This window comes from Dryobates pubescens, chromosome 1 (assembly GCF_014839835.1).
Source record: "Dryobates pubescens isolate bDryPub1 chromosome 1, bDryPub1.pri, whole genome shotgun sequence".
Classification (NCBI taxonomy): domain Eukaryota; kingdom Metazoa; phylum Chordata; class Aves; order Piciformes; family Picidae; genus Dryobates; species Dryobates pubescens.
Genome location: NC_071612.1, coordinates 49896297 through 49923602, shown reverse-complemented (window position 1 = coordinate 49923602; position 27306 = coordinate 49896297). Strand labels below are relative to the sequence as shown.

Sequence of the window (27306 nt, the reverse complement as noted above, 5' to 3'; positions counted from 1 at the left end):
CTGGAAAGTTACACTATATATGTTGATTATTAGATATTATGAAAGATGAAGTGACTTCTACCAAACTCTGTGTTTTGTAGTTATTTATTTGCTACATATAAATTAAGGAGACAAATGATTCAGAGCAATCCAAAATCTCTGTCTTCAGGAACTGCTCCATTAAGGGAAAAGACAGACTTAAGAAATACTGCCTTGACTTGAAAATTAATGTGAATTAATTTATTTCTCGCAAGACATTCAGCTTCATACCCAGAGAAGGCGTTTAAGCACAATTTACCGACTTCCTCAAGAGCACTTTGTATGCTCTAACATATTAGCAGTCCTGCCAGTTTAGATCATTAAGCAGATATTCAGAAGGAGCCTAATGTGTTTTGGACAAATACAAATGTGTTGACAAGCCTGCAGAAACGTTGCTCCTACCTGCTTGAAACACTCAGCAGAAATTAATTTTTATGACTCCTTGCTACTTCCTGTAATTGATGAAGCAATGAGAACAGATCTTTTGCCAAGCAGTGCCCTGCTATTAGGGTTGTAATGAGGCTTCCCCTATCACTATTTCTGAATACTTAACTGGAGCCCATCCATTAATTTTCATTTGCCAGACTAGACACAGCAACTAGGTCTTGAAGAAACTAGTGGGAAGAGAATATAGAGAAAAGAGGTGAGATTTAAGGAGAAAGGAGTCTTTCACTGAAAATTTTTAAACAGAGTTTTGTAAAGATGTATTGAAAATGAGATTCATCTTTGAGTATAATCATACCTGACTGTCTAATCCATAATTACAGTCATAGAAATGATTAGACATAGTTAAAAGCAATACATTCTAATCCTCCTGTAAACGTATGAACATATAATTTTATTTACCTTTTTGCATTTTCCTGCTTCTGAGAATAAATAGATATATAGATGAGATTTTATTACACCTTTTAGTATTTTTAAAATGCTTTGTCATGTGACAAAACATATGCAAGAGATGACCATTACTGCTGTTCACATCTGCAGAGAAAAAGGATGAGCAGTGCCTCTTGCACAAACAAGGAGGCAGTTCACTAGGAGGGGGAAGGTCACCAGCATTTTCACGAAAGATGAGAGGCAGATGTGTGTTTCTGGGTGGCCATAGAAGAGAAGGGGGAAAAGCCATAGGGAACAAAGAAGATGGATTATTTTGTACTGGAAACATTCCAATTGTCTGCAATTTCTAGTATCTTCATTCTAAATAATAAGCCTTTCTTATGGCATTGATTTTCCCTACTACTAGAAATGAAAAGGCATGGCTGAATATAATAAAAGAAGTTATTCAAAGTCTACTGATCTTCAAAAATGTTTGCTTTGGGCCAAACTTCATGCCTGAGCCTGGGACAGTCTTTATTTTATACAAACAGTTTCATCAAATCCCAGAAGAATGTAGTGTGCAAATAACTATATTTAGTACAACTGTTCTGCAAAGCACTCAGTGCCAGAACTGTAAATCACTTTGTGATCGTTTAGAGTTTTATGATAGGTTTGTGACCTGTTTACCTTTGTTGAGATGAGGTTCTCCAAATACTTTAAGAAATGACTGGTAATAGTACCGGTTTTGAAATCCCAAATCTATCATTTGGGAGAGTACAGCTCAGATGAAAAATTGCTTTTGCTTGAGCCAGTTCTAAAACAGATTATGTTGGCTGCACTTCTGTAAGAAATGAGATCTGAGAAAACATGGCATCAGCAAATCTTCCCCTACACTGGATGAGAGAAATAATTAACTGTAAACTGGCTTTATCTGGCTACAGATTGAGCACATTGCTAAAAGTTGTCAGTTACCATTTCTGATGGGAAAAAAAATAATGAGAAAGACTACGTTAATTTTGTCAAACTAGAAATTTGAATAATCCTCTGAATGATAAATCCAAGAAAATATCAGCTTTGCTCAGTTACACCTACACCTCTCATTCAGTATCGAGCTTATTAACAGGATGTTATCTGTATCACTTTCCCCTTCTCTCTGCCATGCCTTCATAGCTTTTTATGCAGAGAAAACCTATCAGTTAAATGCATAAGCACTCTAAAGATACACTGTGTCACCCTTTGATTTCACCTTTGTTTTGGTGGTCATAACCCATGGACAAATTTCCTTCTGCCAATTGATCAAATATACTTTCTCTTGCTGTAAGAAATTACATCAGGCTTTTCACAAAGATGTCTTTTAGTGCAACAAGGAAAACTTTTGTCCTCCAGTGAAGAAGCATTTTCTTTGAAAATGTTTACCAATAAAGGAATGTGATTGTCCTTTCCCACAGTGTTGGTGCAAACTGATGCAGTCTAATAACTTACACCAAGACAAAAACCACACTCATATTTTGCAAAGTGGAGTGTTGAGGTGGCTGGAGCTCGCAACTCTGGAGTGAATTTCACAGCCTTAGTTTAGATACTCAAGTGTTAATCTAAAACCAGACAGCTACCAGCTAAGGTAATGGCAATTAATCCTTCATCAGATTGTGTCAATCTCTACACTGACTGTGTGCTGTACCTGTGGATTAATTGAAATGCAGCTAGACTATTTGTATGTGACAATGTAATCACAGTAAACCAGACACCAATTAAATCAGTTTAAGTAATAAGGTTTGCATTTCTCTGGTTGAGCTAGATAACATGTTTTATACAAGTTTATTATTGATTTTAATAGTCGTTAATTAACAGGCTCAAAATTCCAAAAGATAAATATCTTCTCAATACTGTGTATTTATTCCTCTGAAAATTTTCCAGTTTATAGAACAATACTTTTAATCTATATAGATTAATGTGATTTTCTGTTTATCTCAAGCTAGTTTTTTAAAATAAATGAGACAAAATTAATTCAACAAATATATCTATAAAACCTTGAGTTGCTTGAAAGTTCCCTTAGCATTAAACCTCTACAATGGAGATCAGAGAGACATAGGTCTAGTAAAATGTAAAAGTTCCTCTTAGTTTTCCACAGTATTTAAATATCTCAATACTGAAACGGATTAAAAACCTCTAGAACTTCAGCAGGGGTATTCCATTTGCTGATATTTACACACCAGTGTAAACCTGATTGGATGAATGGTAACGTTGCTAAGAATAAAATTTGACCATATACAAAAAAGTTTCTGCATGAAGCTTGAAAATCTGGTCTATTTGCTACATTTTGAGAATGAGACAGATTTCCAAGGGTTTCTTTTGCTTCATAAACACAATTTACTACCTAGGGCTCAAAACTAAATGCTATCTCATACATTTAAATCTCACATTTTAAGCGTGATGGAAAAAAAAATTGCTATGCTAGGAAAAGATGGGACTACCTCTAACATGACTCAATATTAGTGTTAATTTGAAATATAAAGTCCTCAAGCTCTTTTGCAATGTGCTGAGGCAAAAATGGGAAACTCTGACCCTCTGAAATGTCTCATTGTAATATTAAAACACATATCTTTTCATATAGTTGTTTTGAAATATGCCGTAGAAATTCAGATTTTTGCTATAGAAATTGAGGAGGTGATATAATGAATCTGCAGAACTGCAATAATTTTCTGTAAGTTTGTAGATCCTACATGACATTTCTCACATGAAAAGCAGTATGGCATCTATATAAGTTGTTATTACTTTCATCTTGATTTGTAGGCCCTTCTGAAAAAGAGGTATCACGTTACTACTTATTACATAAGGCAAGCCGGTCACCCGACTACTGCACAGTGCACAGTGACCGAGGAGCCCTGTGCTTTTAGAGGTAAATAGGCGCAAGACTTCAAATGGCCGCTCCCTGCTCCAGCTCATTTGGAAATTCCTGTCTGTGATTTCTAACCTATCAGCTAGACAGTTTAATGTACGTGAATTTACAGCTGGGTTGCTGAATGCTATCTTTTGTTTGGAGATCTTTTAGGCCTGGGAGCAACACAATGATAAATACATTTAGCCATTGAAGAACTCCTCCGGAGAGTCAGAAACATTTTAAATTAAATCTGCATGCCTGTTCTTGCTTCACTGGACTGGAAAAACTTGGCTATGACACTGTGATTAAAACCCAAGTGTAGATGCACTATAACCATTGCCTAACTGCCAAAAAACCAGTTTTGAGAACTATCCGCAAAATTGTCCTGAAGCCAAATTTCTGAACCCTGAGGAAACTTGTACTCTCAAAATAGTTCAGCTTGTTCGTTCCCTTAACTACCCTACATAATTAAAGACTGCTTGCGAAAAAAGATCAAATGAAACGCCCTAGCGCGGTGTTCCTTCCATTCTCTTTTTATTATTTCTAGTAAGTAGAGTGGCAGTCAAATACTTAACAGTAGCCACTGGCTTTTTTTTAATGTCCCATTCATGGTGAAACAATCCAGTCTGCAGAGGTTCAAAGGATTAGGCCCAATGCACACGATTTTGATTTTGAAATTAGTAGCAATTGTAGTGTTTGTATTTTTACAAATTCTTATGCTAAAATAATTTTTATTCTAAATATGACAAAAAGACATCCAGACTGATAACATCACACTTTTAGCACTGCATGTAAGAGGCGGAAAATTTTATTCAGAGAAAGATGCCCCTTATCTGGGACAAAAGTTTGCTCATTCAGCCCTCTAAGTGCATGGCATATCAGAGAACTTTAGAAAATGTAAATATTTAATTAGGGAGTAGATCAAGTAATATTATTATTTTTTTTTTGGGTACAAAGCTATTCAGATTCATAGATGTTTGCTGACAATGTTACTTGTCTTCTGCCCAAATGTGTAAAGTACATTTCTGTTATGATTTAACATTTTGTGGGGTTTTTTTGCAATCTGTCATGTGTCAGAATTTGTTCATCTGAATAAACATGTGGTTTAAGATAAGAAAACAAATGTGGACTTAGTGAAAAGCTACATCATAAATGCTGTTGTTTTGTTATTTTGTTTTGTGTTAATTACTTATGGCTTTATCTACTGTGGTTAGTTTTAAGCTTTTCTGTTTATCACTTGTTTTTTAAGTTATTTTGTTTATCATTAAGCATCGCTGTCTCAGCAGAGATTCTAAAATGCTTCTTTCCATGAACATGCAATTGGGAATATCTATCTTTGCACTATTTACTGTGCCATTGGGCCTCAAAGAGCATTGCCTACAGCTTTTAAAGAATACATTAACAAAAATGTTGCAGCAGTAACTTCTTCAGTGTAAGAAATACTTTCTGTTAATTTTAGGGATAATTCCCATGTCAATGTTGCAGTAAACATTAGGTGAACAGAATCTGCAATTATGCCTAGCGTTTATCCTTCCTGCTCACATTTTAAAAAGCAATGAAGTAAACAGATGTTCTAATCTCCCATCTATAAACATCAGGTAGCAACAGAATAAAATCTTAAGAGTAGTAAATAAACAGGAAAAACTCTTCCCTGGAAAATTATGCTGAAGCCACTACATTTGATTTCAGATGTACTCTCAGTAGAACAAAACATGATCATACTTGCTCTATTTTGCTCATTTGAGCTTTAATCAAGCTTCAGCACTCTAGGATGCTTAAACTGCTGTATTTTATTAATTTTTTAAAACACATTTTCGGTTTTGCTAACAGATAGGAAGATAGCTCAAAGTGAAACGTGAAACAGGCTAAACTGCTTAACAATGCACTCAGTCTTTCTAAAAACTCAGTGTTTCAGAAAGGATGAGCATGGAGCAGAACAGCTGAGAAAAAACTGCTGCCAAATCTAAAAAATGGAAGTCCTCCAAATCATAAGCTTTTATGAGAAATTACAAGACTTTAAATAAATAATTTTTTTGTTTAAAAATACCATACTCATGACAAATTTGCAGATACCCACTTCTACTTGATGGACTACGCTTTCAAGTTCAAAAGGTAAGACTGTATTTTCCAGGCACATTTAAGGTTATCTAGTGATAGTTCAAAAAGAGCCTGCCATCACTTTGGGCATGATAAATTGTGAGCCTCCTCGCATTGCAGTTTACTGCACTGCCTCAAGCACTTCCCCATACACATGGTATTTTATTGGCTTTGGATATCCAGCTAGGTGACAAAGGCATGTGAATTTTCAAGGACAAATGGCTTCACTCTGCTGTAGCATTTCAGCTACAATTACCCCCTTTCCAGCAGTGGAAGAAATGCTGAAGTCCACATCCTGAGGTTAAGCTCTAACACAGCAGTCTGGGTCCCCAAATCTGTTACCAGTTCAGTCTATGATTGTAATTTCAGGGCATTTAACTTCTCTGGACCTTGGTTTTACCTTTACTATGTGGACATGGAGAGCATGGTAGAAGTGAAAGAGAAAAGAGATTTGAAGAAGGCACCAGGAAGCCAATCTTAGTGTGCCAAGGCTCGATATGAATGGTGATTACAGCATATGGAAAACACATCTCTCAGTGGGGATTCAGTTTAGTTAAAAACATTTATAACTGTGTTTTGCTGTTACCAGGCACACAATACGTGAAACAGGAGTACTATTGCAAATCATCTCAAATACTGCCACAGGAGTGAAATGGGTAATGAGACCACTTTACTCTTTAAAAGAGAAAAGGGACAGTTGCTATGAGATCACTGGGGGGACTAGTTTCCCTGTTTTCAGAAGCTCCTATGAGTGTTTTTTTTTTTAACATGGATTTATGTGGCCTATGTGTTTTTTTTTTTTTTGGTATTTTATATTTTTTTTGGTTGGTTGGTTGGTTTGGGTTTTTTTGCATTGATATCTTTTACTTTTTGTTGGAAGATCTACCTGTGCTTTGATGCTAGTTGCTTCTCTTCTTGTTTCATTCATGATGTTTCTTAAAAGTGCTATTTCAGTAATTTCAGCTGCTACTAATATTTAGCACACTTAGGGTCTTGTATTGAGAAAGTGGATTTGGATTTTCTTATGGTTAGAGTACCTTGTGGCTTTTTTTGTTTTGTTTGTTTGTTTGTTTTTCCCAAACAGTAGTATTATGCCAAGTGGGTTCCCTTTTCTTCTTCTTCAGTATTGTCCTTTCCATCACAGAAAGAACTGATATTAGAATAGAATAAGAATAGTACAGGAAGAATTAACCAGGTTGGAAAAGACCTTTGAGATCATCGAGTCCAACCTATCACCCAACACCATCTAATCAACTAAACCATGGCACCAAGCGTCCCATCCAGTCTCTTCCTAAACACCTCCAGTGATGGTGACCCCACCACCTCCATGGGCAGCACATTCCAATGGCCAATCACTCTTTCTATGAAGTTCTTCCTAACATCCAGCCTAAGCCTCCCCTGGTGCAGCTTGAGACAGCATCCTCTTGTTCTGGTGCTGGTTGCTTGGGGGAAGAGACCACTTTGCATTTCTTTATGTTATAATACTGGGTTTTACATAAGATATATGCTAGTCTTCACTATGACAGGCTTACAATTTAAAAAAAAAAAAAATTAAAAAAATTCCAAATTGTTTTGAGAATCTGTGCTGATTTTTTCCCTCCTCACTCTGGTTGGACTGGATGCTGCAGATTGGCCACCTCAAAGCTTTTGTTCAAATGTATGCACAATAAAAGTGTGCAAGAATTTAAAGGATGATCTACTTAGAGTACCTTGTGGATTAAATTAAAAATTCCAGTGGCAGTGCATGAAACAATGACTACACTGCAATAACATGATTTTGAATTTCATTTCTATAACCAGGAACAATGACTTCAACTTAAAGCTAGTTATAAATTTTAAAAATGGTTAGAAGGAACCAGACATAACTGCTGATATAAGGCAGACATACTAAAGTGATGGTAGGAAACTGCAGCCAAAAATGTAGCTGGAGAGTTTCCCTGTCTTAGGAGCTAATCAATGAGGTTTCCTTTGTTTTAGACTTCAAGAAAGATGAAAGTTCACAAACCAGAGCTGTGCCACAAAGATACCCACATTCTCTACAGTGTTGGGGCATCGCAGAAAACATCATCAGGACACACCATGTTCTGAGGCAAGGAAACAACTCTTCCTTTATTCAAGCAACAGTTTGACTGCAATACTGGTTTGGAGAAAACATTATTGTTGAATATGAGCATAATGCATAGCATGCATTTTTAAATTAGAATATGAGGCCAAGTTATGAGAAAAAACACTCAGTGTAATTTCCCCAATAAGTCAATACAGTGACTCTTTATCTTTTGTAATTTAGGCTTTCAGAAATTGAGATTACCTCATTCTTGAGTTACTATACCCAGAAGAGGATTTAATATCTCAGCTGACTTGCCTTGTACAGAACCATTTCTTGTACATCCTATTATGGTGTACACCCTAGTTGCCATTTGATCAAGCTATGCACTGCCAGCAAGCCCTTGTATAACGTGAGTAAACAAGTGTTTATGGACTTCTCAGATGTGAGAAGGCACCAACATTAGCAATTTCTGTCAATGTAGGGCAAGATAACTACAGAAAAGCAGAAAAAAGAGCCAATTTTGTTCAGAATTTTGATTACTGGCAACTGAAAGTATATTTATGGCATCAGCAAATGACATAAAAGTAGAAAAAGCTTCAAGCCCATTAGATGGAATTAGAATTAGAAGAAGCTTTCATATAGAACAAGATGGTGAAATTGAATAGATATAGAACAAGATACTGCACATAGGAATAAAAATCAGTTTTGCAGATATACAATGAGAACAACTGTTTTAAAAATGTAACTGACTTTCCTGAGAATAGTTGTGCAAAATACTTTTACCACACTTTGCTTGAAATTTGAATCAGAAAATGTATTTCAGTATACTCAGTTTGGAAGTTTCATTTAATATTTAAATTTCTTGCCTTCTCCCCCCAGCTCTGATGGCAATGTACCTGGCTGGGTGAGGCAAACTATTCACTTGCTTGGCTCCAGGGAACTGGAGGCAGTATTTAAGATAGGGCACCATGCATCTGGCTATTCTCCATGACTACAGGCAAGCTACTAAGGAGTAGGAAGTCTGGTTTCCTCATCTGCCATAGATCAGTAGCTCAGGAGAGTAGCTCTGAAAATATCCAGGCTGCTAGTAAGCTGAAAATACCAGTAAATAAAATGTGCCAGGGCTGATTTCCTCTTCCTACAGTCATAGCTCACAGCCAAATGGCTAAGCTCCCTTCTGACAAAATACAGGGAGGTCTTTCTCAGACTAAGCAAAATCTGTTCTACCCCCTGCTGTTTGTCCAGGCACTACATGAGAGATGCTGCTGGGCATAGGCTAAAGCTGTATCAGGACCACGCTCACAGTTAAACAGCAGGGACAGGTGAGTGCCAGTGCAAAGTCATGCCTTGACCTTAATCAGTTTGCTGCAAAGGTAAGGCCTACAAGCCCAGACAAGTTCACAGCTACCATTTGGTAGGGCCAGGAGTGACAAGAATTACAACAAAAGGCAGTAGTGACCTGACTGTATTTCTTGAGATTTTGTCCTTTCCAAACACCAAAGCCTGGTAGCAGTATAGGTTTTGCCGCACACTTACACATGAGTTTTCTCTCAAATTAGGACATAAAGCATTTCTGTAAAAGCCTGAAAACTCTTCTAAATTATGCTTCCCATTCAGCTTCGGAACTCACGTTTAAGCTTTATGTAAAATCCATTAGTGCAAACATCTACCTCTCCTCAGTAGAGATCTTTGCTAGATCACATATGTCCATTTGCACACATCAAAACGATATAGGCAAACAAGCAGGGATAAAATTGGATATTCTGACATCACAGACCAACTACAAGGCACTACATCTTTCTTTCCTACCAATGACTTGTTGGGTGGCTTTGTTAGCTAAACCAATAACCTGCAAAACATTTTTCTACTCCTAACACTCTTCAGCTCTCTATCTAGTCTGAGCACGGCATGGGTTTCAGTGACTGCAGGTGCAAGACACAAAGATGTCTCAACCACGTACCACAGTTGTCTTCATCAGCACGATTCCCACAGTCATCCTCACCATTACAGTGAAGTTGTTGGGGCAGACACTTTGTGATATTGCCACATGGAAAGTAGCCCAGGGGACATCTGACCCCAACTCCAGAAACATGATCTTCCAAAGAGTCACAGATGACTAGATAGAAACAGAAACAATAAGCTTACTTTAAGATGTGGTCTTAATGTTTAGTGTTCCTTGAGATTATGCTTTTATAAATACTCATTTGCATTTGAATGTGAATATTAAGCAATGACTATACTAATACATATTAGTTCATTGGATATGCAATTACTATAGTATCTTAAGTACTTGCTAACTTGGTTAAAAAAGATTGTAGCAGCTAATAAAAATTTGGTTTGATGTAAAGCAACCAGGTAATTCCTCTCCAGCCATCCTATTAATAAGATGGAAATACCAATCATGTAAGAAAAATTACCAAAGACAACTATTGAAAAGTATTTCTATGCAGTAGAAATTAATTTATTATTGCAATATATCAGATACCTTTTGAAGACAGGAATTGTATTATATTAATTTGTACTTAAATTTTAGACCCAGATAAATAAATCCTTTTATATAAAGAATACATAGAATACATAGAATAAACCAGGTTGGAAGAGACCTTCAAGATCATCACATCCAACCCATCAACCAATCCAACCCACCTAATCAACTAAACCATGGCACCAAGCACCCCATCAAGTCTCCTCCTGAACACCTCCAATGATGATGACTCCACCACCTCCCTGGGCAAAAGGACAGTGCTGCCTGCCCACTGCAGGCTTGAACCCACAGTCCTGAGATTAAGGGTCTCATGCTCTACCTACTGAGCTGACTGTGCTCCCTAAGTCAAAGTTCTGTATTTTAAAACAATTACTAGATGTAAACTGATCATGGATCAAAGAATAAGAGAAGTAAGATCAAATCTGTGTTGTGGTTTTGCTGAAGAATGAGTAAGTTGACATAAAGCTGTCATTATAAATCCTTTGGAAGAGCTGTCAGCCTGACACCCCTAAAAAAAATAAACAGAAGCTATTGTTCAGAGTCTATCAGTCTGAAGTTTAGATACATGGATACTGCTCAAACCCCATGCTTTGTAGGAAGTAATTTCACAGAACACAAGGGCTTCCTTAAAGCAGTGCTGATGGGAAAAGTAGAGGGATGGTACTGAGGGACAGTCAGGGCAGTTGGAGTACACTACTTGTTCCCTATTCCTCAGCTTTCCGTAATACAGCAGCTCCAGTTATCCACATTTGCAGATGCATGATTCCTTACCAGTCCCTTCAGCGCATCTGAGGGGAAAATTCTGCCAGCACCACTTTTTGCAGAGCAAGTACAATATCTCTACTGCTTTTGTAATGGCTTGCAGGGTGTCAACTCATTTTCCTCTTCATACAAGATCAATTTCTTCCCAGGAGCATACTACGGAGAGGGTTTGAAATGACTCTAAAATGACATTTGTTCAGGAAATGGAGAAAAGATACATCAGCACTAAATGTTACTTAGTGCTCTTCATGCTTGCAAAGCTTTAGTAAGCCTACCTAGTGAAGGGCCATTTCACAAGGGTCTGCTTATTTAATTTTTAAAGTACTTTCAAAAAAGAGTATCACTACATTATAGCTCACATTTGAGTTAGAGGGTGCTGTCATGATGTTGTAGTTCAGACTCAGCCAGCAGCCAAGCCCCACGCAGACATGCAGATGGTCCCCACCACACCACCCAGTGTGGGAAGAAAAACATTGAGAGAAAAAGGGAAAAACCTATGTGTTGAGATTAGGAGATTTTAATAGGAGAGTACAAAGAGAGATGAAACAAATAGCAATAACAATAACATTAATGAAATAGTTTATGAAGAGAGTGATACAAATCACAGCACTGACTGTGATGGCCCAGCCCAACCTGCCCACCGGTTCCTGTCCTGCTGCACTACAGTCACCTGCTCAGAGCAGCCATGCTTGCCCCACTGGCTCTCATCTCATACAGTGGGCATGACATCAGTATGGTATCAAATGCCTACCACTTGACCCCTCCCAACTTCTTGTGAAGAAAATTATCCAGATCCTAGCCAAACACAAAAAAGATGAAAATTCCAAAAAATTTACAGGTTTCATTGCTGTCTCAGAGCACTTGAAATACTCCATACCACATTCATTAGCTGTGACGAGATGCTTGTTCAGATAGTAAATTGTCAATTCTGAAACACGCAACTATTTTCCCAGGCTATTTTCATAAGACAAAGTGTAGACCTTTTATGCAACTTTCTCAGACTAGCAAGGAACATGTTATTACATGACATCCAATTTTCATCCTCATTCTCCTGGGCTAAGGAAATCACCAAAAATTGGGTAAATCTCTTCTAGAAGAATTTCACATGTTAAACCGTTGACAATGTTTACTATTGTGGAAAACTTAGATGTAGAAGCAGTATCTGGAGGAAACTGAGATAAATATTCTGTTATTCCCATATGCACAGAATTATCTTATGCAGGCACAGTGTTAAGCAAACAGAATATGTGCAGCACTTAGTATCTAAGGTCTCTTGCTGTGAAGACCAAAAGACACAGACAACTGAGGCTCCCTTCAGTGCAGTTATGTCACAATCTGAATAACTAACAAACACCTGGTAAAAGACAACAAATATGGAAAAATTAAACACAAATAACTTTAAAAAAACCCAAAACCAAACCAAACCTCCAAACAATTCTTATATTTTATCAAGCTTTTTAACCTACACACTGAAGACATATTCAGACTGATCTGAACTTTGTGCTTAATGGGGCTGATCTCCATGCAGTTTAAATTTCAAATGATGGCATTTACCTTCTTACAGTATCATTTAATGAATAATGAGTCAAATAGTATTAATCCCTCAATTAATTCATTAATATACCGCGATGGTTTAGAAATTAGTCCCTGTGAAAGAGTATATAATCCCTCACTGTTTAATGTTTTGAATTCTCTATAAATGTATAGCATTAATGATATCTGTTCTGAATCTCTGCATTATTAATTTTGTGCTATGTTGGATTACTCTAGTATGTAAATATCTGCGTGGGAAAGAAGATAAGACATGAACACTTAACTTCATCACAGTTGACTCATTGAAAGCACTGGTCTTTGTCCACTGACTTGTTAACAACACTTTGTTTATGCAAAAAAAGACAGAAGTTTGGACCCTGCATATTGCAGGAGATTTATTAATGGAAAACCCTTCAACCATCTGAGGAAATATTTGGCAAAGCTGACAAAGGTAGATGGGAGATAAGACAGTAAAATCCATTGTAAAATGCCAGATTATATTAAAACAATTATCTTTTGGATTAAAGAAATTAAAATAGTGTCTTTTATGTGAGGAAAATTAATAAAACCAGCACTGCAACAACATCAACGATAGATTGTGCTTCTTATTTTGCAGCTACAAACTTTCCTGACAGAGGTTTGTCATGCTAAGATGATGATCTAGCATGCTATCATTGTGAGGTAGTATCAAAGGTGTCAACATTTTAACCAGTTATTGATTATCCCATGATGAAAAAAAAAATGAACCACACTTCTAGTATCTTTTCTAATATCTTATGTCCTTTTTTAAAAAAAATAAAATAAAAAAAATAAAATCAGAAAACCCTCCTGATAGAATAGCTCTAAAAATGTTAACAATTATTTCATCACAGTATGTCATTCACTGGTTCGCATTGGTGTTAAGTGAAGAAAAAAATAATGTTATTTTGTACAGTTTTGATGAATCTTATGTCTCTGTTCCATACATGCATCAAGCTTCAAAGGTACCTCTATTGTTTTATAGGTTCTCATTCACAGTTAATCCAGTATAGAAAATCTGAGCTTTGTTTCTTGCCACCCAACTAGCACTGTAAAAGCACAAGCACCCCTATAACACAAAAGAAGTACCATCATCAAAGCACGTATGCAATTTGAACTGTAATACAACTTGATTAATATAAATTTTTTGTGATGTATAATAAGGAACTTTGGGTCAATATTGTTACCTTACATGGTTGACAGGGGAAAAAAATTATGTCCTTCACAAATATGACAAATGTTGACTGATAGATAAAGGAAGACTATAAGTTTTCAAACTCTTTGTAAAGAACTTAGCTACAAAGGTGGAATCTAGAGAAAAGATAGAACTCAGAATAAATTTGTTTAGGTCCTAGACATAAAAATGTAAAGCATAAGTCTGTGGCAGATGTCATAGCACCAGATTTGTTTTTACAGATACTCCAAGTATATAAAAGAAAGAATCCCTTCCTTATATACTTCATACAGAGAATGATCTGCTTTCTGGTGACATGCAGATAATTTTACACATTCCAGCTATACCGTATCAGCAATTCTTATTTTTATTTTTCTCACAACAATCTTGATAAATATTAAAATATTTGCAATGTTTCTTGAACAAACAGAAAAGAATTAGGTGAATTGGTATCAGTACAAGTGGCAAAACCACAAACAAACATCTCTCTGACAAGCCTTGTCTACCTAGTGGTGCACGTTCTACCCATTGGTGCACATTCATGATTCTGCAAATTAAATATTTCTGGCTATTTTGTACTTGGGATCCCTCTCCATACTCTTTTCTCCTCAAATTGAAAAAGAAAACAACAACCAAGCCCCAAGAACTCATATTATAAAGCTTTAAATCTTGTCTAGTCCTGCTACTTTGAGGCAATAGACAGACATCTATCATCTTTCCTCTAGATTCAAGAAAGTGGATAAATCTTTTCCTGCTAGTCTTTAAAATATAACACTAATTTACTATTGCTTTCCTTTTTTAAAGGAATAAGCAGGAGTTGCCTTATCATCTAGATGGTTAGACTTTCTCCTTTTTTGCTTAGATGCAGAATCACTGTGAAAAGAACATGACAGCTCCTCTCTAAGCTTTCATACAATGAGATCAGAAGGGGGAATGCATTTGGGAAAGCCAAGAACTAGATACTCCCAGGAGAGCATGGTTTTCCTTCCAGCTAAATTGACTCATGAAGCTCATTAGATTTGTACATTCTTTGAAAGATGGCACAGCCTTTTGAGAACAGAGACTGCGTCAAAAATGCTATCTGAGAAACCAAATAAGGGACACGGGCACCAGAAGGACATGAACTTAGTACAGCTTCTTGTAACTCCCACAAAACAAATTAATACAACTCTGTAATGGGAACAATACTGGGTAGATTAGCTTGATTCATGAGCAATTAAACTAATCAAAGCAGCATTACTCATTTCTTGGTACTTGCTACTCACACCAGTCTCAACTGTAATGCATATAGTTTCAAAAACAGGCATATCACAACATCAGGAAATATTTTTTCTTCTGTCAAAGATTTAAATCACATGAAGACCAATTGTCAGAAGTCCAGAATGATTCCCAAGTTCCACCAAATATGCTACGTTCCCTTTGAGTAAGTTTAAATTCTGCAGCTGAGGAAATCCAACTGTTTTCAAAAAGAAGTTCTTAGATGACAAGAACTGAGAAATGAGCCTCATGCTCAAGAATCCACCCTGTACTTACTATGATGGAAATTTATTTTGTTTACAAATGTCTAAGGTTCAAAGATGTCAATGCAAATTTATCAAGTGTGGGACTTTTCCCACCCTTCCATAACTTATTTCCTGTACTTCTAAACACAGTGGGAAATGGGAAAAATATTTATTTAAAATGCTTGTTTTGAAACAGAATGTTTTCTTCAACTGAAACAGAAAGAAACAACAAAGAAAACATCAAAGGTGAAATCCATTTGGCTCACATTTTTTGTGCTAACCTGAATACTTCAAGGTGATAGTTGACTAAAAATAATTCCTGTCCTGCTGAAAGGTATTTGGAGGGCATGTGACCTGGCTTTGGAGAAAACCTGTAGTGTAATATATAGGAGGACACCTTATAGACCTGTAACCTTTATTTTCAAGGTTAACACATCAGAAGAAGGCTGTAAATAAGTTTTAAAACACTGAATTCCAGTAGCTTAAAAGATGGTTAATTAATAGTTGACAAAGAACAGTAGCAAAAAGTGGTTGACCAGAGAGACACAACATCTTAAAAAGGTCTTATTTTTTTAAACAGTAATTTGTTGCCTGAATTCATCCATTACAGTAATATCTAGAACTCAATGATATTTAATTCAATCTTACATTAATTTTCCTGGATTTATTCTGAATTATTCAGCTTCTTCCCGCTAAGCAAGAGAATTTTGGAATAAGTTATGATACAGACTAGGATGAAATTAGTCCAGTACATTTCAGGAAAGAAATGTGAAGTTAACTCTTACATTCTTGTATTTAACTTACTACAACTTTATCAGTGGGAATGCATTAATTTTTTTTCCCAGTATGTGCTTTTATAAAGACTCTCCTAAACATGATACTACTTTTATAAAATGCTTCCTAATGATTTCTGTGAATATGTAATGTGAATCTCAATACTACTAAAATCTCTTCCATTAACAATTAAAAACTGTCCATAAATGAGATATTGAAAACAGATCTTAATTTCATACAGTTTGTGTACTTGAACTTCAATTTGGTTAGTGTACACGGTTGGCCTTTAGGTTGCCTTTGGGATGAAACATGTAGATTGAAATAGACCTTGCTGTAGTGGCAAAAAAATACTTTAGCATTAATTCTTGAAGCAATGAATCAGTGGCTTAAAAGGTTTAATTATCTGTACAGGATCCCCAGAATAGTATAATTAAACTGCTATCACTACATTGCTTTTTCAGTAACTTGCTCCTCTCCTTCTCTGTTCATCCCTGATGTCTATAGCATCTTCTAAATATCTGTATAGAAAATGCATTGTGTTTGGAATTTTAGATTTTTTTGAGTGGAAGTGACACAGTAACATTTATTCAGAATGTCAAATGGCTTCAACAGTTTGAATTTTAAAACACTACCAATTTTTAATATTTCAGTTGTTGTTCTTGCAACCAGAATTACACTTTTTGGGTTGATCGCATTACGTTTGTCTTTAGTAGACCATATTAGATGTTATTTTAGGACTAGAATAGAATAGAATAGAATAGAATCAGCCAGGTTGGAAAAGACCTTTGAGATCATTGAGTCCAACCTATCATCCAACACTATCTAATCAACTAAACGATGGCACCAAGCACCCCATCCAGTCTCTTCCTAAACACCTCCAGTGTAGTACTTGAACAAAACACAGCATTTTATGATAGACTGTATATGATGTTTGCACAGCATAATGCAAAGCATTTTACCACAAAAGATGCATATATTATGACTGCCAATACTGCATACCAATCAGGTCATTATCTTGGATTTTAATTTCAAATAGTACCTTTAGGTCTTCTTGTGAGTTTCACAATAACTTAATTTCAGAAGCATTTCCTGAAGTAGAAAATTTGTACTATCTTTTAAAAAATACAAACTCCAACCTCATAACAACATTACTGAAGTTAGTTATTGGTTATGCCACAGATAATTCAACCTAATTAATCCAGACACAGTCCATTTTGTATAACTACCAGATAAATCCACTCCAGGGACAGAAACTCCCAGCAGAGCAATTCAGATTGGTCATGTGGCACCTTGCCAGAGGATTTGGCTCTTATACCTTTTATTAATTTGTCTTTTTCTTTTGCTTACACAGAACTTATAATAAAAAGATTCTGACACACAGAAAGAGCTGAGAGCGATAATATTATTTGAAAAAGCCCCAATATGTAATATGATTAATTTTATCTGGAAACTCCAATTTTGTAGGGCATTCCCGGAGGATGAGGGCTCAGCACGTTAGCTAACAAAGACAGAAGTTACAGAGCAGACCTGAACTTTCTGTCACTCCCTTTCCTATTTTATTTCCTCTTCTACAATACACAAAATTATATTGGACTATTATTTCTCTTCAGAAATAAGTTATGTATCTGTATTCTGATAAGATTATCAATAGAAATTACACCAAGGTAGGTTTTCCTTTGCTCCTGTATTGGTTTTCATTGATATAAATCCTTTGATTTTACTCATGTGTTTTTCACAACAGTGCAATATGAAGTCTGAAGCTGGGCATTTGAAACATAGAATCATAGAATAGCTTAGGTTGGAAGGGACCTTAGAGAGTATTCACTCCACCCTTTCTCTCCATGGGCAGAGGTGCCTCTCAACTAGACTCAGCTGCTTAAGACCTCATCCAACCTTAAAAGCCCCAGGAAGGAGATCCACAACCTCCCTGGGCAGCCTATTCCAAAGTGCCAGCACCCTTGTAGACTAGGGTTTTGTTTGGGTGGCATTGCACATAGAGCAAAAATTGAGACATCAATGTAAATGTAAATATACTGTGCTAGTCAGTACCAACCCACCTGCAAGACCCCCCAAAAAGTGATGGTTAGCTACTAAAATCAGGGAAAACTCCTCTCCCATGAGTTGATTCTTCCTCACAGGCACTGAGAAGTGTGCTTGGGCTGGGGCTTCGAGCCCCAACAATAAAAGAAATCTCTTTCAAGTAATAATTTCTTCCTCCTTTGAAATACTAAATCAATAACTCTTACAAATGTAAAGACTTGTATAAAAGATGTGGGAAAAACAACAAACAACAACAAAACACCTCTGGGGCTTCACAGCAGGAATGGCATTTTTGATGTTTTTCAATTCCAGGAAAAAAATGGAAGTTTCTTGCACAGCAGTATTTGCCATGTGTCTTACATTTATTTTTCTGTCTTACAACATTCTTAGTAGCAAACTAAAGGGAATTTATTTTTTTTTAAATATAAGCTATCAAATAATTTCAAATCTGAGAGGATCTAGGACAGCTGGTTATCAATAAATCAGTGTCCCTCAAGCACCAATCATTCATGTCACCTAGATAACGAGCATTCTTAATTTAAACACATAATGGCAGTGATTGGAGATTACTGTAAAGAAATTCACCACAGACTTTTTGTGTTGCAAAGGTTAACCCAGTCAGCCATACATAAAGTAAGCAAAAATTAAACACTGATTAGTAAAAACTAAATTGTTTAACAAACAACTAATATTTGTAGTATGTCTTTTAAATTTCCAAGTAGAAAAGGTAGACTTTCATGACACAGTTATCATGTACAGGAGATAAGTTTGTGTATGGGTGCATTCCTGCATGAAAGTAAAAAGAATTCCAGGAGATGAGACAAAGCAATTGTAGCAAAGCCCTCAGAGAAAGCTGCAAGGAGAAACAGAACGAAATTAGAAAGGCAATGAACAGGGAAATTACTTGCTGATATTTTAAATTGTATGATGTCCTCAGAATGCATTATTTGTAAGTGAGCAGAATAGAAAAGAATTACATGACGCACACCATGACGTTTTCTTTTTTTAACATGACTTAGCTGTAACTTCTTTCATACCAACTTTGGTATGCTCTTCTGATAGGGAAATATCAAATCAAACAAAAAAAACCAAACTAGTAGAAGAAACATCTTGCTGTGTTGATGATAGATGAGAACATATAGCTTGATCAGAGGCAGAGAAAAAGAACTTGAAGGGGTTCAGTGGGAGATTTTATTCTATTGATTACCGTCTTCTTTTGCTCTTTAGGCTTTTAGTCTCTTAGTCTCTTACTTTGCTGTAGTATTGCTTGAACTAAGCAAGCTGTGCATCAGCCACAATTTCAGAAGCCACAATATTTTGAATATATCTTTGAAAGATACTCTCAGGTAAATTTTTTTTCATAAGTCTCAAAACCAAACCAACCAAACAAACAAAGAGCAAAACAAACCAAACCTACAAACAACAACAAAAACCCCCAAACAGACAAAATAGTGTTCTTGGAGCTCTACACAAAGTACCTGAAGTATTAAACATGATCTTCTTTTTCTCTCATTATTCCTTCAATAAAAGCTAAAAAGATTTTAATCATAGTCCTTACAATGGAAGTAAGCCGGCATAACTTCAAGTAAAGCTTTGAAATGTATTTAAGATTAATTTTATAACAATAAACATATATTATTTCTTGGTGAGCCCGAGACAGGATTATCTGATACATTTTAGTTATTCGCATACTAAGAACCATTTATAACTGTTAAGAATTTAAATTTAATACTACAAGACCAGATTTGGGAGGCTGCTGTGCCTTATAAATCTACGAGAGTTCACCCTCTTAAAGTATTATAAAAATGTAATCCTTTGTTGTTCTGTTTTGAAGTAAAATGATTTGAGCTCACAGGACTATTTTGAGTAAAAACCCAAACATTCGTAGGCACTATGCTTAAACAAATGCATGGTTACTACATTCTGACTCATGAATACTTGTCTCAATTTAAAAATCACAGGTTATCCAAATTCTACTATATTTTTACTATGAGTAATCACGACTCACTGCTATAAACTGTGACATTCCAGTTAAAGCGCCATAAACCAGAAATTATCTGAAGCTAATAGGATTGCTGACATACTGTGAATAATGCTAGAAGGTTGAACCATGATCAGAGATATCTGTCTTGTTTCTTCTTTTGTAGATTGTATAAAAATATGCATGCAGATTAAGATTTGTAGATGTTAAGATTATTAGTTTTGGGGTTTGTACAAATATAAATGTATATGAAGAAATGTTGCATTAATGGCACATAGGTTTGAGTTATATGGATATCAATTTTTCCCAACCAAGTCACAAAAGGTAATGAGAAACTGCATTCAGAAGTTTGTCTTCATTTTGGATGCAGTTTGTCTGAATGATACACTTGAACAGATTACTGATGGATTTTGCTTTCCCATAATCTCCATAAGGTCCTACTTTTCTTCCTTTTGACACCACTTCAGCTGAATCAACACACGGCGATGTCCATTCCTGGCAGTGTTTTCTCATTGTCAACACAAGTGAAATCATGCTTTGTGAAACACACCTTAAATCAGAGTAGTGCTATCTTGATCCATCTCTAGCATGGCATGCAAGGCAGGATGCAGGGTGAAGAGGAGAAGATGCTTGCTCCAACACTGATCTGCTACATCACCCTGGTCCTGTGACACCTTTTCCTTAGCTGTCCCACATCTGGCTTGCTGGCTCAGCTGGCTTTTCAGGGCAAGGCATGCAGAAGAGTGCTGGAAAAATGCGGTCCTGGTTTCATCAGGGATTGTAAGAGGCTGTTGTGATAACTGTATCTCAATAGTGGAGAAGAGACTAAGAAATGAGAATATTGGAACATAGCTGCTTTTGCCTAACTTTCAAATGTTAGCCAAATGCTCTGACAGACAATATCTCATGTCACACACAACAGGATGCTGTGAGAACATTTATGGTCTGAAGTCAATGTGTATATGCACTTTTATAACCTGTCTTATTAAAGACAGTACCATTTTTAAATGTAAGATTCTTATTTTATTTTATCTTACCTATACAATTATTTATAGTGTATCCAGTGAACTAGTGTTAAATATTTGCATCTTGTAATGCTTCTCTGCATAAAATGTATAGGATATTGCTGGACTTGTGCAGAAAGCAAATCTTAAAACTTCACATGTAGAATGGAGAATTTTTGTTATGATACCTTACTTCAGTGAAGAGTTGTTTCCTAAAAAGAGTTTTTTGTGTTACCAGGCATCACACTATGGCTGTATTTTATTTTTTCCCCCAATAGATTGAATAAGGTAATTGTACCAGGATGATATATTTGTAACATGCAAATTCATATTGTGGTATTTAAAACAGTTGTTTGCATGACTGATTATTTTAAAATATCTGTTAGACTTTCCAGAACTGTACATTCATAAATACAAGAACTATTTCTCTGGGCAAGAAACCAATTTGACTAAAACATGATGTACAAGCAGTGAATATGTAAATGAAAGATTAAAAAAAAAAAAAAAGAAAAGAAAAGAAAAAAAAAGGGGGGGGGAAGTGATTTTAAAAACTATGGTATGCTACAGAAATAATCAATACTTACCTACAAGCAACTGCTTTTTCTAAAACATGTTAAGAAAACAAAAAAATTCATATGATGTATGTTTTAGCAGTATAGAAAAGCCCAGCTATTCAACACTCAATTCTGACATATATTTGAAAAGAAGAAGGTGCTTCTGTTGTTTTGGCATCATGCTGAAAATCTGTAACAAAGATAAAGCAGCGTTTCTAGATGAAAATATTTTCAAAGAAGCCATAGGAGGAATTTGAAAGAAATTACGAGAGAAATGCTTTGGAAATAATGTTGTTATACAACAGGTTTGGAAACATGATGAAAACTCCGGAAGAACCAAAGGCTTGCAATGTTATTTGAATTCCAGAAAAGACTGAAAGCTTCTGAAAGCATGTGTCTATAGTTTCTAGGTAAGACAACATGGAACCGAGGATCAGAAAATGACATCAGGTAGCATACTTTCATTGTAACCAGGTCTTCATAAATAAACCTCTAAAAATGTAGTCCATCTTTGTCAATCATATTACTATTAACTTCTCCAGATTAATCAAGGTATTAGACCTACAATCTCATGGCTTTTAAATTCATTAATGCAGTACCTTCTTTTCCACACAGCACATTAAATACCAGCCTCTGAGCAGGTGTGTTATTTAGGAGACATTTTGCAAGGAGACAGTAAGCAACAAGGTTATCTAGAGCTTCCTTCCAGCTTTATAGTACAGAGCATAACCCACCAAACACAACTACTTTTTTCTCTCAGTCTCAAATTTTCCTTGCCTTGGCCACTTACTTCAAAACAATTCCTTTTTTTTGGCGCAATCTCTTGTTTCCCATCCTCTCATCCCCTTCTGTCTGTCTCATCATCCTCTGACCTTATTTTTCAGGCTGCTGTCTGCCTTCCTGACAGCTCCTGTCCTTCTTAGTTAATTCATTGTTCCCTTTCCTTGTCTTGTCTTTAACTTCCCAGACTAAAAGTTTTTCCAATTTCCATTTTCCCTAAGTAGCATCAGCCTTTTTTCTCTCCTCTCTGCTCCCTTGTCCCATCTTCCTCTCCCTTTAGCCACTGCTTTTAGTCTCCTTTCCAAAATGCTTTCACCTTCTCTGTCTTTCAGACACAACAAAAATGACCTGATTCTCTCAGCTTCCTACATCTTCTCACCATGAACTAGTAATTTCAAAGTCTGATCTGATGTCTCCAAAGTCTAGGACACACAGCACCACCAGGAAACCCTTGCCAAGATAGAAAGTGACAGTTTCTCTGATGAATTTCATACTGGGCTGTATCATTCAGGAACATCCTGTAGAGAAGGTAATTTTTTGCACTGCTGCAACTAGGCTTGAACAGGCTTATTAGCTCTAGTGGAATAGCCTGTCAGAGGACTTTCAGACACAGTGATTTTGCACAGGGATAATACACAAGTCATTTCTTTCAGAAAAGGCATTGTTTAATAGAAGAGTCACAGAATCAACATAGGCAAAGTTCCTCCCTTTCTGAAAAATACAAATTATTTTGGTGAAGTTCTACTTGTCCCAAGGTGAAAAAAATGCCACATTGTACACAAGATTGCAGAGCAAGTGGTTCAGCTCTGGTAGAGTTCTTATAAACAAGACAAGTTTGCAAGTTGGGTAGCCCCTAGTGCTGTTAATGGAGAGGTGCAAGCAGCCTTGCCCTTGCAGCCCTGGCAGGCAGACCAGGTGATAACGATCTGGCTTTCAGAACTTCAGTTTTTCACTGTGCAGACTACCTCTAACACCACAGGAATTGTTCCTCAGGAAATCACCTTTAGCCCCGATTTTCTGTAAAGATATTATTTTTTATTGTACACAGTACACGCAGATAATGCAAGATATACACCACTACTTCTATCACAGGGAAGCCAGTCAGATTATCGCTCAAGTTAAATGAAAGCAAAGAGAAAACAATAAAAAATTATTATTACACAATGATTATTGGAGCTTCTGCAAAGACTGAAGTAATTTCACTTTCCTATTTACAAATCTGGAAGGAATCTTCAAATTTGTTACAAATTACGTAAACAAGAGCACTACCCTGCACAATCATAAACCTGCACTTCTCTAAACAATTTGGAATGGTCGCTTTCCCACATTTGACAGAAAGCATTTGGTATTCGAGAACTTGGCCTTGAAAACAGCTGTCACATGCATGCAGCAGCAGAAGGGCTGACAAGTTTCAGATGGTTTAAAGAAATATTTCCTAGGCATTTTGAAGGAGGGTAAGGGAAGGTTGGAATAAAAAAATTACAAAAGAAAGAACAAGAAAGAGGAGGGAAGGGGAACTATAGGCAAGAGCAGACGGAGGGTTGTAAAACTTTAGGTAAGAACACAGAGCATATAGGGTTGGAAGAGTCACCATTGCAACTGTTTTTCACAAGGAGCCTGCCAAATAGCTTTTGGAATTCACTTCAAATAGTTTTTCTATGTGATTGATGAATTAATTGTTTGAGACTCTGTCACTTAGCCAAAGTCCAGAAGGGTGAAATAGTTTGTTCCCAGAAAGCTAATCAAAGTGACTCTAAAGACATAAATGTACATTCTGGTTGCAGCAATCACAGCAGATTATTTTACTGACAGAAGACACAGCATCAGCCAGTGCAGTGTGAGCCACAGTTCAAATCTACCTAGCAGATTCACAAGAGGGGATGAGCTACCCAGGCAGAAGTTTGTCCTAGCTACCCATTCAATGCTGCCAGTTCCACAACTGCAGTCTGTAACATTTGCATTTCTCCGTGCTACAGTTGACACTGTTGCACTGGTGAAAACCACAGTATAGGTGCCACTTTGTTTTCAAAGAAACCCGCTACCTAGTATGATATGTTCCACATCAGGAAATAGTCAGGCAGAGGCCAAGAGTAGTTGGGGCATAAAAAGCTTCATAGTTTAATTAGTTGGATTTTGGAAGGCAAGATATTAATATAAAAACATTTAAAGAAGAATCTGGAAGAAGAGAGTAAAATAATAGAGCTATTGGAGTAATTTGTGTGCAAGTGTAGCTGTTGAATGGAAAGCTAAGGAGATGTAGAATGAACAGATATAGATATAATAGATATTTTTTTACTTTTTAAGAATTAGGAGCATCTGTGAACTGCAGAAATAAGAACAAAACCCCCACAAACCTACAAACAAAAAGAATGAAAGAATGAAACAAAACCAACACAACCCTCCAAAAAGCCCTCCAAAAAAACCTAAAACCAGAACAGTAAACCAATAAAACCAATCACAACAAAAAAACCTCCATAACTAAACTTCTGGAAGTCCAAAACCAAGAAACCCAATTTCTAATCACAAACATACATACTTCAGTAGTGTTTGATTTAATATCATCTAGCCTAAAGAATAGAGCAAAGCTTTAACCTACTGCATGGATGAAATCAGCCAACTTACATCTGTGGTCACAGTCCAGATTGCCAGCTAAAACTTTAAAAGGCAGTGAATTGTGCACTGAGAGAGGTTAGAAGTGGCACTAAAGAGGGACTGACAGGCAACAGTGACTCCAGGCATGCACACACTTTAATTTGTGACTGCACTGCACTGCTTCTCTGTTCAACAAATCTTGACCTAGGTGGTTTACATGGAAGTGCTATAAACTGCTATATCTGATGAGCCAATAATCATCTAAAAAGCTAATGGCCATCATAACTAAAATGCTGGGAGGTCTGTAATCAGTCATCTAGTTTGCAATATCGTTTAATGTAATTTGATAGGATTTATAAATTCCACAGCTGAGATCAATTTAACCTTGTAATTATGTAAATAATAATTTGTATATGTTGTAGGAACGTTTTAATGTTTTACAGTCTTGATATAGAAACTAATAATTGGAGAGTCTTAACTTACTTGAAATCCTTTAGCTATTATTCTACATACTTTGAAGTACTCTCTTTAAATATTAGGTTATTGCATGGATAACATGAATGCACATGAAGTTCACAGGCTTGATAAGATCTCACCACAGTCTACTTATTTCCTGGCATGTTAGTATCACTGTTTTTTCTTGCTTGCAGATCACATATTAAGTATTCCTCCAAAACTACTTGTAGTTTTTCCATAGATTTAACTAAGCTTGGCAACAGTAAAAATTCCTGTAAGTAGAGCTCTGTTTCCCAGACTACTAATATGGGCATTAGCCCTTACAAACCTTATGTTAAACAGCATAGTATGCACATGTAAACCCCAAAAAGTTCAACTTAAATGCAAGAAAGAAAGCAAGATATTGTTCAATATAGAAGGTGCCAGAATTGGACCTTATGCTCCTATTAATTTAATAGAATAGCTGATATTGTAAAGGGTAGTGATTGCATCTTTAAAAAAATCAATAAAACATTATTTTAATATTGAAAATACAAGAAAAATAAATTCTTAATATAAAAACTACAGCTAAAGAAATTATGATCACTAGAAAACCCAACATAAAGATCAGTACTAGCAACTTCACAGGCACAGCTTTACCTAAGTTGAAAGCAGCACTTACAAGCAGGGTACTCAAATTAAATGAAGAAAACATTACTAAAGCAGGTCAGATACCACCACATTGAAGGGATTTGCTTCTGAAGGAAAACTTATATTAAATTAAGTCTTCATCTTGCATGCTGTACTGCCTATCATGCTGAATCCTGCAGTAAAAATTCCTGTTGCCTGAGCATAATCTACTTTTTGAGAACTACTGATTTGAGTAGCACTGCACAGTATCACTGCAAACTACTGAAATACTCAAAAATGTGTTTCAAGGCAACATAGGCAATATTTACAACAAGTATTTGTGAAATGGTTATAATCTTATTTTTCAATTTCAGCTCATAACTATTAATAGTAACTCCCAAAAATATTTGAGTCTTATATGTAGCTACTAACCTTGCTAGGCTGCATTACACTTTGATTCTGTCAAAGAAAATAATTGCCATGAAGAACCAAATAACAACACAGATATAGGGTTTAAAAACAAACACACACACACTACTGAACTTTATCAGCTATCTGCGTTGTTCAAAACAAGAAAAAAACAACACAACACATCACAGATGTACTTACCCTTGGTGCCAATAAGCAAGAACACATAGAAGCAGCAGTTGGATGCCATAATCATCCTTTAGTAAGTAAATGAATAAAGTCAATGAATGCTGTTCCTTAAACTGCGCACCAGCCACTGTGCTGCTTGTACAGTCTGCTTCTGACAGCCTTCTCAGTGCATGAGGCAAGCTCCCTTCTCTCCCCTGCTTCCTCCTTTGCGCTAGGTCTCTCTCACTCCCCTCTCTGGCACACACAGAGGAAAGTTTCTGGGATCACACCAGCTCCTCAAGCTCTTCTTTGCAAGATGGGGTCTGCTCTGCAGCAGGCAAAGACTGAGCTGTGTGCAGGGATACAGGTCTACCCCAAGCAAAGCTGCTGCTGCTGCTGCTGCACGAAACACAGTCAGGTCCAGAGATTTGTCATCAATAGTAACTTTTTTTTTCTTAGGTCTCATCCTGTGAGAGGTCTTAAAAATGCACTTTTATTAGGGCAAGTCTATTTGAAACCAAACATTTGCTATAATTTAGGTAAAAAGTAATGGTTCCTAAAGCAAGGGGAAGTGAAATTTATAAACACAGTCCCCTTGTAACAATGCAATCAC

General features: G+C 36.3%; 1 protein-coding gene across 1 annotated transcript in view; it reads right to left on the bottom strand.

Annotated features, from left to right (window-relative positions):
• RXFP1 (relaxin family peptide receptor 1) overlaps positions 1-26949 on the bottom strand; it is a 45754-nt gene extending 18805 nt beyond the window's left edge. Inside the window, exons 1-2 of the mRNA XM_054165675.1 lie at positions 26727-26949; positions 9814-9969 (exon numbers count right to left, since the gene is read on the bottom strand). Of these exons, the coding sequence (XP_054021650.1) occupies positions 9814-9969; positions 26727-26781 (211 nt within the window). The 5' untranslated portion in view covers positions 26782-26949. The remainder of the gene's footprint in view (positions 1-9813; positions 9970-26726) is intronic.
• Between the last annotated feature and the right edge of the window lie 357 nt (positions 26950-27306).